Source organism: Macrobrachium rosenbergii, chromosome 37, assembly GCF_040412425.1.
Source record: "Macrobrachium rosenbergii isolate ZJJX-2024 chromosome 37, ASM4041242v1, whole genome shotgun sequence".
Lineage (NCBI taxonomy): Eukaryota > Metazoa > Arthropoda > Malacostraca > Decapoda > Palaemonidae > Macrobrachium > Macrobrachium rosenbergii.
Window position 1 is genome coordinate 6,321,990 of NC_089777.1, and position 14,816 is coordinate 6,336,805.

Genomic DNA, 14,816 nt, shown 5'->3' on the forward strand with positions numbered 1-14,816 from the left:
GATGAACCGCCTACAGTAGTTCACCATCCTGAGGAACTCCTGGACAGCCTTGACAGAGGTGGGGGTGGGAACCTGGTGACGGCTGCGACCTTGGATGTGAGCGGGCGGACACCTGCCGGGGATATCTCGTGGCCTAGGAAGTCAGCTTTCTGGACACCGAAGGTGCATTTGTTGAAATGCACGATGAGGCCGTTCTCCTGCAGGCACTGCAGGACTGCCTGGATGTGTTTCTGGTGCTCACTGTGGGACCTGGAGAATATGAGGATATCATCAACGTAGCAGACGCAGAACTTCAGGTCCCCCAGGATGCTGTCCATGAGCCGCTGGAAGGTCATCCCGGCATTCCTCAGGCCAAAGGTGGAGAAGGTGAACATGTAGGAACCGAACGGCGTGATGATGGCGGTTTTTGGTATATTGTCTGGTGCGACAGGTACCTGAAAATATGATTTTAGAAGGTCTAATTTAGTGAATATTTTGGCTCCGTGAAAGGAGGCCGTGAGGTCCTGCATGTTTGGCAGGGGGTAGTGGTTGGGCTCCGTTGCGATGTTGCGACGCCTGTAGTTGCCACAGGGTCTCCAGGAGCCGTCCAGTTTCTGCACCATGTGGAGGGGGTAGGCCCATGGACTGGAGGCCTTTTTGCAGATTCTCATTTGCTCCATTTCTGCGAATGCATTTTTGGCCTCTTGAAGGTGCCGTGGGGGAAGCCTCCGGACTTCACATGTGTAGGGGGCCCTTAGTTATTATATGATGGTATATGCCATGTTTGGCTGGGGCCCCGGGGACTTGGCGGAGCTCGGGCTTGAACACCTCCGGAAACTCTGTCAGCAGGTGTGCATACTGGTGGGGGGCAACAGAGCAGTGGTGGGTGCCTTGGGTCCCGTTGCCAACGGGAGGGACCGGCAGGAGTCGGTGATGAGGAGGCGCTTCAGCCCGACGTCAACTGCCAGCCCGAAGTGCGCCAGGAAGTCAGCACCCTACATCTGCGACGACGAAGTCCCAGGAATAACTCCGGCCAAGGATGGAGATCGACAGGGGCCTGGTGCCATAGGAGAGGATGGGGGATCCGTTGGCGGCCGTCAGGAAGGCAGCCGGATCCAGTTTTTGCTTGAGGTCCTCCTTGGATGCTGGGAAGATCGATGTAATGGCCCCCGTGTCAACCAGCATCATCCTGCCGGAGACGGTGTCGCGGACGTAGAAGCCTAGTGATTCTGGGCCCCTGGGTTTTTCGGCTGCCATGGCGGTCTGTCCTGCTGGCCGCCGCCTCCCCGTTTTTTGAACGGGCAAATGAACAGGGCAGCAGGCAGTTCCGGGCATCTTTGCCAAACTGCTTGTGGTAGTGGCACAGGCCGGGGGAACTCCATTTGTTGTGGGACGGTGGTCATTGACTTCCTGCTCCGCGCCTTCTTCCTGCTGGATGGAGCTCACTGGTAGTGTGGGCTCTGTTAACCGCTTCGTTGCCTTCACTCAGTCCATCAGGTGCTGCGCTGTTTGGATGAGGGCGTCGAGGGGCATGGTGTAGGGGTGAGGAATCTGGGTGCAGACCTCCGGGAGGAGCTGGCGAAGGTAGATCTCCCGCGACATGCTTATTTCCTGCTGCTTTTTGCTGCTGTCGAAGTCTGGGAGTGAGAGCAGGTCCTCGATCATGCCCCATGACTCCACCGCGTTCAGATCATGCCACAGGTTGACGGCAAGGTCTATGGCGATTGGTAGGGAGCACGTCTTAAGGAGGGCCATCTTCAGGATGTGGTATGTGAGGGGGTGTGCAGCGGACACTCGCGGGACGAGTTTCCTATATACTTCCTCTGGCAGGGCGTTAAGGACTGTGTCAGCCTGTAGCACTTCGTCGGTAAGGTCCGTTACCCTGAACTGGCTCTCAACCCTGTACAGCCACGTTGATGGGTTCCCCTGTGTGAACGGCGGCAACTTTATGGACAGGGCGGCCCGTGACTGTGTTGCCGGGCTGGGGAGTGTGCGGGGCACGGGCATGGGTGTGGAGGAGCGTGAGAGCCTCGGTGCGGGGGCGGGTGCGGGTGAGATGGGAGGAAGGTAGACATCTGAGTCCGTGAGGTTCGCGGTTAATTACACGAGGGAGGGGATGTCCGCTTCCATGCTCGCTCCTTGCCCTCTTACAGGAGTTGGGTACTCTCGTCAAAACGCACTTGGAAGTGCTCCGTGTGAGTCTGTAAATGATGCTGGTGATTTTTGCTGACGAGAGTCAGCATGCCCAAACGCTGGTTACAGCGCAGTCGTTAGTCCGCTAAGGGCGTGAGTGAGTTTCTGGAGCCAAGACTGAGTCGCCGTATGGGTCCGCTAATGGCTCCAGGACCACTCCGGGGGTCAACACTGTAAGAGGTGCAAAAAACTAGCAGGTAAAAGAGAACTGCTGCTTTATTTCAGATCCAGGCAGTTTATATAGCGGCAGACTGGCGCCGTGTAAAAAAGACAATGAGATTGTGTGTGACCTGAGGTCGATAATAATTAACAATAATATACAGCGAGCAAGTACACTTTACAATATAAAAACAGACAGAATTCCAATATGGATATAATCTTGATGCCTGCGAATGAAGGAATACAAGATACACAATTGACAACAGGTGAACAAATACATACATGGTTTAAATGATTGAAATTGTGTGACCTGGCACGTTAGGCGTGACCAATTGTATGGCGAAGAAAATGGGACGCCACCATAGAAAACTTGCTCAGCGGAGACTTAGCGAATGACACGTTCGATAGAGACTCCGCTGATGGCTCTGTAGGTGACTTTACAAACTCATTAGCACCACTGCCCCCTACTGTGTTTACAAATATGATAATCCTATTTTCATACATCTCTACTGCCTACCTTAAAATTTAAACAATTTACAAATTTCTTTTGACATTAAAGGATCAGTTTTATACATCCCTTGACTGATATTCATATTATGATTGTAACTTTCTTTTATAAAGCTAGATTCAGTGATATTCCTTTCCAGTGCATTATTAGAATATACGATCTTTTTTGCCCCTTCCCAGTTGATAGCATGATTGTTCTCACTAACATGTACAAAAATACCACTGTTCCCCTGTGCATATCTCGCACATTTCTTATGCTGTTCAATTTTTTTTTCCAGTGCTCTCCCCGTTTAGCCAATATAAAAGTTGTCACAAGACTTACATGGAATTTTATATACACACCCTTTAGTATTGTCAGGGGAGTTCTTGATAAGTACATTTTTCATTGTTTTATTGTTCTTAAATGCGACATTAACACCAAAATTCTTAAGAAGATGGGGGATATCTTTCATATTACTACCCCGTAGGGGGGTTAGTGTCGTCAGTGCACCTCATGTGGTGCAATGAAGGCATTACTTAAGGTTCTTTGCAGCGTCCCTTCGGTCCCTAGCTGCAACTTCTTTCATTCCTTTTACTGTACTGCCGTTCATATTCTCTTTCTTCCATCTTACTGTCCACCCTCTCCTAACAATTGATTCGTAGTGCAACTGCGAGGTTTTCCTCCTGTTACACCTTTCAAACTTTTTCACTGTCAATTTCCGTTTCAGCGCTGAATGACCTTAGTTGCCCCAGTGCTTGGCATGTATGCCTAAAATCTATAAATCAGTCAGTCAGTTTCATATTTTATTATAAGGCAGTACAAGCAAATTTTTTGTGTTGTAAGGTTCTTTTTGGTTTTGATACATAGCCTAGTCTTTTTTGCCGCTTCAAATGCAGTGTTTAATACGCTGTCAGGATATTTGAATTTCTTGCCTGCATTCCTAATCTTATCTATTTCCTCATCAATATATTCAGGGCTACATAGACGTAATGCTCTTAAAAACATAGATGAAAACACTGATTTTTTAACCTTATTGCTTTGTCCGGAATAGAAATGCACATAGGAAAAAATATTAGTGGGGTTTCTATACACACTATATTTAAACCCACTACTATTTCTTCGTTTGAGGACATCCAAAAGGGTAAGCACCCATCATTTTCCATTTCCATAGTGAATTTAATTGATGGTACTAATTGATTTAACTTGGTCAAAAAAGTTATTTACATCTTGGTATTGCGTGGAATTATGTTGTTTAATATTTTCTTTTCAAAAAATTCCATATATAAGTTAATACACTGGGGATAGAGGGTTTCCCATTGCCATACCAAAATTTTGTGAGTAAAATTTACCATTAAATTCAAATTTACATTTTTTCACACATAATTTAATCAGTTCAATTAAAATACTTTGAGAAAATGGGATATCCAGCTGTGTTCTCAAATAATTCCGATAAAAACTCCGTCAGATCATCAATTGGCACCTTTGTGAATAGTGATACTACATCAAAACTTACAAGCCTGGATTCACTATTAATCTGTACACTATTTAGTTTGTTTATCAGGTCCACATTATTCATGATATTAACATTTGAGGCGGAACCAACTGAACTTATAATTGGCCTGGCAGGAAAGTTTGTTTTGTGAGTTTTTATTGTATTATTCATGTATGACAGCGATGGAGAGGTCACACACAACTTCTTTATAAGGCTTTCGTTACCTTTTAACAGGTTTTTCACTTTCCTATTGAAACCACTGTTCACATTGTCTAACGGGTTCTTATTTAATTCTTTATATGTGCTATCATCACCCAAAAGATTATCCATTTTTTCTACATATTCACTTTTATTTAAAATTACAAGAGCACCTGATTTATCTGCTTTTGTCATGTGTATATTTTTATCTTTTTTCAGTTCATTGATAGCAACCATAAATCTTTTGGGGACGTTTGTGGTGTCTGATTTTTTCTTATTTCCATAAATCACTCCCTTAACTATATATGTTCACTCTTCATTCGTTAAATCATTATATTTTTCCAAATTGCACAGTGGAAAAACGGCGCTTGATGACTGAGAAGTTTGTGTGGCACGGTATCAGGAAGGACCTTTGGCAGTGGGCGAAGAACTGCATACCGTGTCAAACAAGTAAAGTCACCCGGCACACAGAATCAGGCATCGGAGAATTCCCTCAACCACATTGGCGCTTCAGTCACATCCATGTAGACGTCGTAGGTCCTCTGCCGCAATCAGGGGGCGCCAGATACCTCCTGAAGGTCATAGACCGTTCCATACGGTGGCCGGAAGCAACCCTGATGATGGAGGCATCAACGAGCGCCTGTGCAGAGGCCCTCCTGTCGAGTTGGATCAGCTGTTTCGGTGTGCCTGACAGCATAACTACGGACAGGGGCCCGGCATTCTTGTCGGAGCTCTGGGTCACCCTGGCACGCCTGATGGGGAAAACTCTCCACAGTATGACGGCATATAACCCCGCAGCCAACGGCATGGTGGAAAGGGCCCACCATTCGTTGAAGACAGCTCTGATGGCACGCTGTACTGACGACAATTGGAAGGCCCAGCTCCCTTGGTCCTGCTGGGTCTCCGCACCTCACCGAGGGCAGATGGCGACGTATCTCCTGCAGAGAAAGTCTACGGGGAAACACTAGTCGTTCCGGGAGAGTTCTTCCCCATGGTGCCGGATGGTGCAGATACCTCCCTTCCAAGGCTTAGGGAAGTGGCACAGAAGTTCCTGCCCTGCCGAAAGACTTTCATGGACAGGACCCACATCTACAGTCCTGGGGGTCTGGATACCTGCACCCACGTCTTCATCAGTTAAAGTTAAGTATACCTTAGTTTTACTAGACCACTGAGCTGATTAACAGCTCTCCTAGGGTTGGCCCGAAGGATTAGACTTATTTAACGTGGCTAAGAACCAATTGGTTACTTAGCAACGGGACCTACAGCTTATTGTGGAATCCGAGCTACATTATAGCGAGAAATGAATTTTTATCACCAGAAATAAATTCCTCTAACATCAGCCGGCCGGGGAATTGAACTCTGGCCCATCAAGTGACAGCATCAGTGACAGTCCACAGCTCTACCGACTCACCCAACGAAGAGCTACTTCTTCATCAGGATTGACGCCCACCGCCCACCCTTGACCAGACCGTACAGGGACCCATACCGTGTCGTCAGCAGATCATCCAAGGCCTATCTCATCAACGTCCATGAGCGTGAAGACTGGGTTTCTGTCGACCGGCTGAAACCAGCATTCTTGCTAGAAAGCGAAACTCGGGGGGAAACCGGCAGGCGCCCTAGAATTCCTCCAGGAAAACGTGGCCGCAGATGATCCTGTCACCATCCCAAAACGGGGTCGAGGATGTCCCAAGGGCTGCACTAAGGAAGTCATCTGCTCGGCTAAGCCGCTGGGTGATTCAGCAGTCGAAGCCACCCCACGTCCGCTCGGCTAAGCCGTTGGGCGATTCAGCAGTCGAAGCCACCCCACGTCCGCTCGGCTAAGCCGCTGAGCGATTCAGCAGGCGGCCACCCCAGTCGGCTAAGCCGCCACCAGTCGGGCCACGTCCGCTCGGCTAAGCCGCTGGGCGATTCAGCAGTCGAAGCCACCCCACGTCAGCAGGTATCAAGAACTCAGGGCCGGCTCCTGCTCCCAAAGCGATTCCATGATTGATTTTATTTTTCAGATGTCTTCCAATCATTACTTTTGTAATTATTGTCTTGGGGGGAATACTTGTAAAGACACCAAACGTCTCTCCATTTTCGCATCAATCACGTCATGCATTACATTTCTTAATATGTCAAGACTCTCACTCTTGTAAATAGTCATGTGTAGAATTTTCTGGCCTTTCCGCCGATATGTATTTCATCATTGTACATTTATTATGTCTCAAAATTGCCATTTATTTGTCTGTCAACAAACTAAAATTACTCAGAGTGTGAGTCACGGCAATTGGAGGTCGGGCACCACTTTTCCATCCGCACTCTGCCTTGTAACCTGTGCTCAGGTAATAAACAACCCACCAAAATCACTTTCATGCATTATAATAAAGTTTTCATCTAACCTACCCATCTCACAGACTCATCATCAACATAGAGTTATGGGCTGCTCTAGGAGCAAGAGACCGTGCCAGCACAAGGCCAGCTAAATCTAAAACAACAGCAACATAATAAACAATTTAATACCCAGTTGACCTTTCTTGTCCTCACAATGGTAATGCCTCAAGTTACTTAAGAATTTGTATTTTATTGGTAAGGTATAATTAAGATACGTTTGGCTTAAGATGAACACTGAAAAAATGTGGTAATTTCATCGCAAGTAATTTTTTAATGTGGGGGTAGTTTTGTAACAAGCATTTAGTCTGCTAATATGTATGCGTGGATGGTGATGAATTAGTTCTTGATCTTCAAAGTTGTGCCAGTAACTATGATGTTTTGTTCGTGGATTAAGTACTTAAATATGGTGGTGGTAATGCCACAGGGCACTTAAGGATTTGTATTTTATCGGCAGGGTATGATTAAGATACGTTTGGCTTTAGGTGAACACTGAAAAAAAATGTGGTAATTTCAGTGCTAGTGATTATTTAATGCTGGGGTATGTGTCACAGAAACATTTGGTCTGTTACTACTCGTGGCGAGGATTTTAAGGTCTGACTAGTGTGGTGGTAGAAGTTATATTTTGAATTACATTGCTTCATGACTGAATGAAAGTAATTCTAATACAGTCAAACACATCTGTTTAGCTTTTTGGATGTACTAAACTGATTACAGGGTATGTAGTGGGAGGAATTTAATGAAATCACACATCTGACAGCACCTGGAAGAAAAGGTGGAGAGTCAGGAGAAAAATGATAATTAACCCAGAAAGCTGAAGGAAAAGATAATGGAAAAAACAACAATTTCGTTTGTTTTGTTTGTGTTTGTACGCCTGTCACGGGGTAGGGATCATGGGGGCTGTGTGAAAAATTTCGTCTGGGTCTGTTCGGATTTCTATAGTGGGCAACCAAAATATACAAACATTCACTTTTATATATAGGCATGTACAGTGTTTATATATATAAAATATACAAACATTCACTTTTATATATGAAGAATATGTAACCTGAGTTCGACAGTGATTTGTAGGTGGGATGTGAACTCGGGGTGACGTGCATTTAACCACACGGCCAACAAGTTGTATACCTGAGTTCGACAGTGATTTGTAGGTGGGAGTCGGTGTCAACTTGTACCTCACTCGTTGGCTGTGTGGTTAAATGCGCGTCACTGCAGTCCTGAGTTCTTATCTTTCATGGTTCGAGCCCACCAGATGACGAACTTATTATCAACTAAAAAATTCCTCTTTGGGTAACATATATGAAAATATATTATTTCTCAGGTAGAGTGAATTGGACATTAAAGGACATTTGTAGCTTAATGCACATGCAGTATATATATATATATATATATATATATATATATATATATATATATATATATATATATATATATATATATATATATATATATATATTCGTCATTTGAATTAAAATAAAAAATTATAAATACAAATATAAAACAACAATGGTAAATAATATTAAGAATATATACACACGTATGTATGTATATAATATGTATATATATATATATACATATATATATATATATATTATATATATACATTATATATATATATATATATATATATATATATATATATATATATATATATATATATATATAATTATGTTGATAGATACTTTGAAGTATGTCGAAAATATCTATCACACAACCATCCCACCTTGGTCACCTTTGTGATTCGAGTCATGGAGACTTCACTTGGCTTCTTTCCGATAAAAGCTGAACTTTTGTGGTTTCTCTCCGTCGGGGTTGCTGACACTTTAGTCACTTCCAGTCTAGAGTCACAAGAGAACAGGAATATCAGCGTTGCGGGTCTCGTGCTCTTTGCCGAATATAATCGTGTGATTTGTTTATAAAAGCTTAAAATCATCGGAAGGCATTATTGAAGTAAATCCCAGACGTGGGTTAATGAAAATAAAATATTATTATTCAGAAATGAAGCCTATTCATATGGAACAATTCCACAGAAGGGCCAGTGACTTGAAATTCAAGCTTCCAAAGAATGTGGTGCTCATTAGGAAGTAAGAGAAGGCAAAGTGAAATACAGAAATTGTAGTTCATAAAATCATGTTCAGTTTTCGGGACCTAGTCGAGTCGATGGAAAACGGCTTGAGAGAGAATCGGTTAGAATGTGGTGAGTTTAGCAAGCGTGGAACGATAAACCTAGAGATTATGAAGAAATTAAAAGCAGAAAATCAGGCTGACGATTTGATTGGCACGGCCCTCTCAGTTAAGGAGGAACCTAATGAAGTAAACGCTGGTATTTGCAAGGAGGATCATGTTCCTGATAATAATTCTTGGCCTATGCATAAACACATCGATCGCCAGAATTCAGCCGATAACGGCAACATTGTGCAGTCACAGTTAGGAGGGCTTCATTTTCAACTGGAGAAGTCAGAGAGAGGTTTAACGAACGAGGACACTTTAAACGATTTCGAAACATCGAGAAATGATGACCCAAAACTGTTGACATTTCTTCATTGGTCGCGAGACTTGGGTCAAAGAAAAGATGATTGTGAAAATTGTTTGAAAACGGTTGAGTATAAAAGTGTATTAGATGCAGCCCCGGTGCCTGGCAGTTATCCTTGTTGCTCTATTCTTCCGTGTGAACATATTCCTAATGACAGTTGCGTGCAAAACAGCGGATCCAACAAAGGACACCAGATGTCTGCCCAGACGAAAGTGCTTGAGGAATTTCTTAGTGAGGACCTGAAGATGGTTAGAAAGAGCAGAGATGTGAATGGTCCCGCAGCAATTTTGCCAGGGAAAGATGAACTGAAAATAAACAGTGATGTAAGTGCTACAAAAACCCATTGCAGTTTTCCATTGACTTCAGACCTGAGTGAAACTAGCTCGGTGAAATCATCAGCGATTCGTGGAAATGGTGATGGAATGTGTAACTCAGAAGCAAATAAAAGGATTTGTACGAATACAGAAAGCAGAAGCGTAATAGTTACCCTTCCAGAGCATACTGAGCTCTTGAGGTATGCAGCAACTGTACTTTCTATGTATGTTTTTAAGGCTGAAATCTTTTAGTACATTAAGAATTGCATCACCTTTAATCTGCTTTTGTTGAGAAAATAGTACTAAAGTTGGTGTAGACCAAAGAGGAACAATTATTTCCACATCAGTTCTATGGCCAAGTTATCAAATGGGTATTAATATCCTGAACAAAACTTTTAATTTCTGGATTCCAGGTGCCCCATAGGGGGATAGTGCATGAGGTGCACTGTAGGCACTACTTAAGGTTCTTTGCAGCGCCCCTTCGTCCCCTAGCTGCAACCCCATTTATTCCTTATAACTGTACCTCCGTTCGTATCCTCTTTCTTTAATCTTACTTTCCTTAACCCTAACAGTTGATTCATAATGCAACTGTGGTTTTCCTCCTGTTACACCTTTCAAACCTTCTTTACCCTCAGTTTCTGTTCCAGCGCTGAATGACCTTATTGTAGGTCCCAGCGCTATGTCCTTTGTCCTAAATTGTATATTCTATTCTATTCGATTCCAGGTGCGATTTTTGTGATGCAACTTTTCGAAGCAAAGCCCAGCTGGAGAACCACGAGAAATTCCATTCCCCAATTCGCCCATTCCAGTGTCTTGAGTGCCCGAGAAGGTTCAACCAGCTCTCTCATCTCAACATACACAAAAGGACACACAGCGGAGAGAGGCCGTTTGAGTGCCCAACTTGCGGGGCAAGATTCAGTCGGAAGGATAGACTCAGGTGAATATAGATCAGTTCTGTTTGTTTCTCTCTCTGGTGCTAAGCTGTGAAACTCGCTTCCTGCTTTCATTTCCCTCCAAGTGAATGCATATATATATATATATATATATATATATATATATATATATATATATATATATATATATATATATATATATATATATATATATAGCTACATCTTCCCAAGCATCCAAGCTACCAACACTTAATTTAAAAACTCAGAAGTAAGAATACAATGCATTGCTTAAGCACTGCCTGACATGGAAGGGTGAAAGGAATATTGGCCCCTCCTTAAATCTGTTAATTGCACTCTGTATATCTCTCCCACCTTCTGTCTTTGAACATGTGACTGTGGGAAGCCCTTTGTTTTTGAGACCACGAGGCTGGGAGGAGATTAATTTCTGGTCAGAGGCAGAATAAATCAGATTAAGAGAGAGGTGTGGCTCCTGTAGGAACACCTACGAGGTGACCCACAGTTCAAATGATGCGCGTGCATAGAGGGATGACACTAACCCCATCTGTATGAGGAAAGCATCATAATCCCTGACCCGAGGTCTTAAAAGGCCTGACCAAGGAATGAGAAGTTAGAGACAGAAGTTAGAGACAGATCTGGACGTAAGCGAGTCACATTTGCATTCCCGCCTCTTTCAGAGCACCATGCCTCTACCACGTGGTCCTATCTTGTAGGGGGCCTTGGTATTCTTACCAGTGAAGCCTTTTAGCCCTCCTCCGCCACCATTACCCACGCTGAAGCCACCTCTTCTAGAAGGTAAAGTGATCTGTTGCAAAAGTTCTTTTCATTCATTCACACTGTTGAAATTCTCATACTATACTACCTATTATCATTTCGAAGTGTCAGGATTTCCACATTAACCTTGCCTTGTTAGAGCAGTGTTACGAAAATTCCAGTGTTGAAGTAATTACACAAAATCATGTGTTCAAGGTATCCTTGATACCCTCCATGCACCGCCTTGTCCTATGCATATTTTACTGTGTCCTTGCTGGCCTTTAATTTGTAAATCTCTCCATCTACAGAGGGATCCTTAGTTGTGGGATTCTACCTTGATTGTGCCTTGTCCACCGTGAGCCCCCAATGCCCGTTATCAGTGACGGATATACCTTCAAGTGTTCCTAGTTATAATTAATCTCTCAGGCCTTACCTGCATGCATAGTTCATTCCATCCTCTGGTTGTTCATTTAATGTAAATATACATAATCTTAAACTTACCCTAAAGTATTTGCTTACAACTGCTTGTGAGTAGAGCCATCAGCTCAGTTATATTCCCCCTTTTTCTTTGTTTTTACAATTTCCTGAATCAACAGCAGTCAGATACTATAAAAATATTGAGTCAAGTAACTAAATCATTCATTTAGAGCCTAAAAAGCAGGCTCATGATAAGCATTTTCTAGGTAAATTGTATATATATATATATATATATATATATATATATATATATATATATATATATATATATATATATATATATATATATATATATACATATAATCAGTAAAGCTACTAAACGTTATTTAATATCAATTCGCTTTACTGGAAATAATATTTTCATATATGTTACCGAGGAATTTTTTTAGTTGATAATAAGTTCGTCGTCTCGTGGTTCGAGCCCACGAGACGACGAACTTATTATCAACTAAAAATTCCCTTCGGTAACATATATGAAAAATATATTATTTCCGAGGTAGAGCTGAATTGATATTAAAGGACGTTTGTAGCTTACTGACTGGATATGAATCACGGTGATGTGATAAAAAAAGTCATATATATATATATATATATATATATATATATATATATATATATATATATATATATATATATATATGTATATATCTATCTATCTATCTATCTGTCTATATATATATATATATATATATATATATATATATATATATATATATATATATATATATATATATATATATATATATATATATTATACTCGTATATGTATTATGATTTTTCCTGGGAAATATACCATGAGCCAGTTATAGACCCTAAATGAATTATTTCATCACTAACTCTATTTTTATATAAAATCTGACTGCTGTTGATTTAGGAAATTGTAAAAACACAAGGAAAATGGGGGATTGATAGGAGCTGAGGGCTCAACTCACAAGGTATTTGTAAGTAAACACGTTAGGGTAAGTTTAAAATTACGTGTATTTACATGAAATGAAATATCAGAAGATGAAATGGACTAATGAGGCATGCAAGGCCTAAGAGGTTAATTATAACGGGGGAAACTTGAAAGTACATCCATCGGTGTGACGATGCTGACACACGGCACAATCAAGAGAGGTTTCCACTGCTAACAACCCTCTGTAAAGATAGGGGTTCACGAATTAAAAGCCAGTAAGGAAGCAGTAAAATTTACATAGGACAGGGCGAGCACAGAGGGTGCCAGGAAGCCTTGAGCACACGATTTTATATAATTATTTAAACAAAGGCATTTGCGTAACACTGACCTAACAAAGCAAGGTTGATATGGAAATACTGGCACTTAGAGATGGAACTAGGATGACGAGAATTTAACCACTGTGACTGACATGGAAGAACTTTTGCAACAGATCGCTTTACCTTGTAGAAGAGGAAATGGCGGCAGAGGAAAGCTGAGGGATTCACAGATAAGAAGACTAAAGATCCCCAAAGGATGGGGCATGGCTCTCTCTGAAGTGTCTCTCTCGCGCCCAGCAGTGTCTCTCTTGCGTCCAGCAACGCATCTCTCTTTATGTGACGTCAGTCCAGGGGTTGGTTTCATCTATGACTCAGTCCCAGGTGTCTTTTCTCTTAATCTCCCTTCCCGGCTCACCTCGTGTCTCTGTAAACAAGTCTCTCGCAGTCATAGGTTCAAGAAGAGAAAGTTGAAAGGGATATAAAGTGATTAAAAGATTAAGGGAGGGGCCTCTATTTCTCTCATCCTTCCTTGTTAGGTAGTGACCAAAATACACTGCTATATTTTCCAGCTTTAAATGAAGCAGTTGGTGGCTGGGATTCTTGGAAATTATATATATATATATATATATATATATATATATATATATATATATATATATATATATATATATATATATATATATATATACATATATATATATATATTATATACACAATATATACATATATATATATATATATATATAAATTTCTGACTCAGCCTTCGGGATCGAACCCAGGTCTCTCAGGTGGATATTTTAGCAAGGGCGTTATCCACTGGGCCATCCAAGTCTAAAAAGAAGTTGGAACCTGAGAGAAACTGCACCCATGAATTACCTGGGCAAGCTAACTGCTTGCATGTGTTTTTCCCCAACTTCCGTACTCAGCAATGACCCAATAGACAGCATTTCGAATTATCCCTTCGAGTGAATAAGATAGAAATCATCAACACACAATCATGTGTGGAACAGAAATAAATTTCTGACTCACGTCGGGATCGAACCCAGGTCTTCAGGTGGAAAGCAAGGGCGTTATCCACTGGGCCATACAAGTCTAAAGAAGTTGGAACCTGAGAGCAACTGCACCCAGGAGTTGGGGAAAGCTCGCTGGTTTGCAAGCAGTTAGTTTTGCCCAACTTCCGGGTGCAGTTTGCTCAGGTTCCAAACTTCTTTAGACTTTATCCCTCCAGTGATAATAAGATGCTTTCCACCTGAGAGAAATAAATTGGGTTCACGTGATCCAGGACGTGAGTCAGAAATTTATTTCTGTTCCACACGTGATTGTGTGTTGATGATTTCTTATCTTATTCACTCAGAAGGGATAATTCGAATGAAATGTTGTCTATTGGCCAGCGTGCTGAGTCGGAAGTTGGGAAAACTCGCTGGTATGCAAAATGTTGTTAGCTTGCCCAGGTAATTCCTTGGGTGCAGTTGCTCTCGGGTTCCAACTGCTCTTTTAGACTTGTATGGCCCAGTGGATAACGCCTGCTTTCCACCTGAGAGACCTGGGTTCGATCCTCACGTGAGTCAGAAATTTATTTCTGTTCCACACGTGATTGTGTGTTGATGATTTCTATCTTATTCACTCAGAAGGGATAATTTGAATGAAATGTTGTCTATTGGGTCATTGCTGAGTCAGAAAGTTGGGGAAAACTCGCTGGTATGCAAGCAGTTAGCTTGCCCAGGTAATTCCTTGGGTG

The 14,816-nt window shown here is 42.1% G+C and overlaps 1 protein-coding gene across 2 annotated transcripts in view; it reads left to right on the forward strand.

Moving 5' to 3' along the window:
- The window catches only part of LOC136825280 (uncharacterized), a 34,085-nt gene that overhangs the window by 6,387 nt on the left and 12,882 nt on the right, over positions 1-14,816 (forward strand). The window contains exons 1-2 of one of the 2 annotated variants that reach the window (XM_067081359.1): positions 8,728-9,925; positions 10,450-10,662. In XM_067081359.1, the coding sequence (XP_066937460.1) occupies positions 9,009-9,925; positions 10,450-10,662 (1,130 nt within the window). In that variant the 5' untranslated portion in view covers positions 8,728-9,008. Of the gene's footprint in view, positions 1-8,727; positions 9,926-10,449; positions 10,663-14,816 lie in introns of those variants that run through there. The other variant, XR_010849277.1, reaches the window with a different exon arrangement.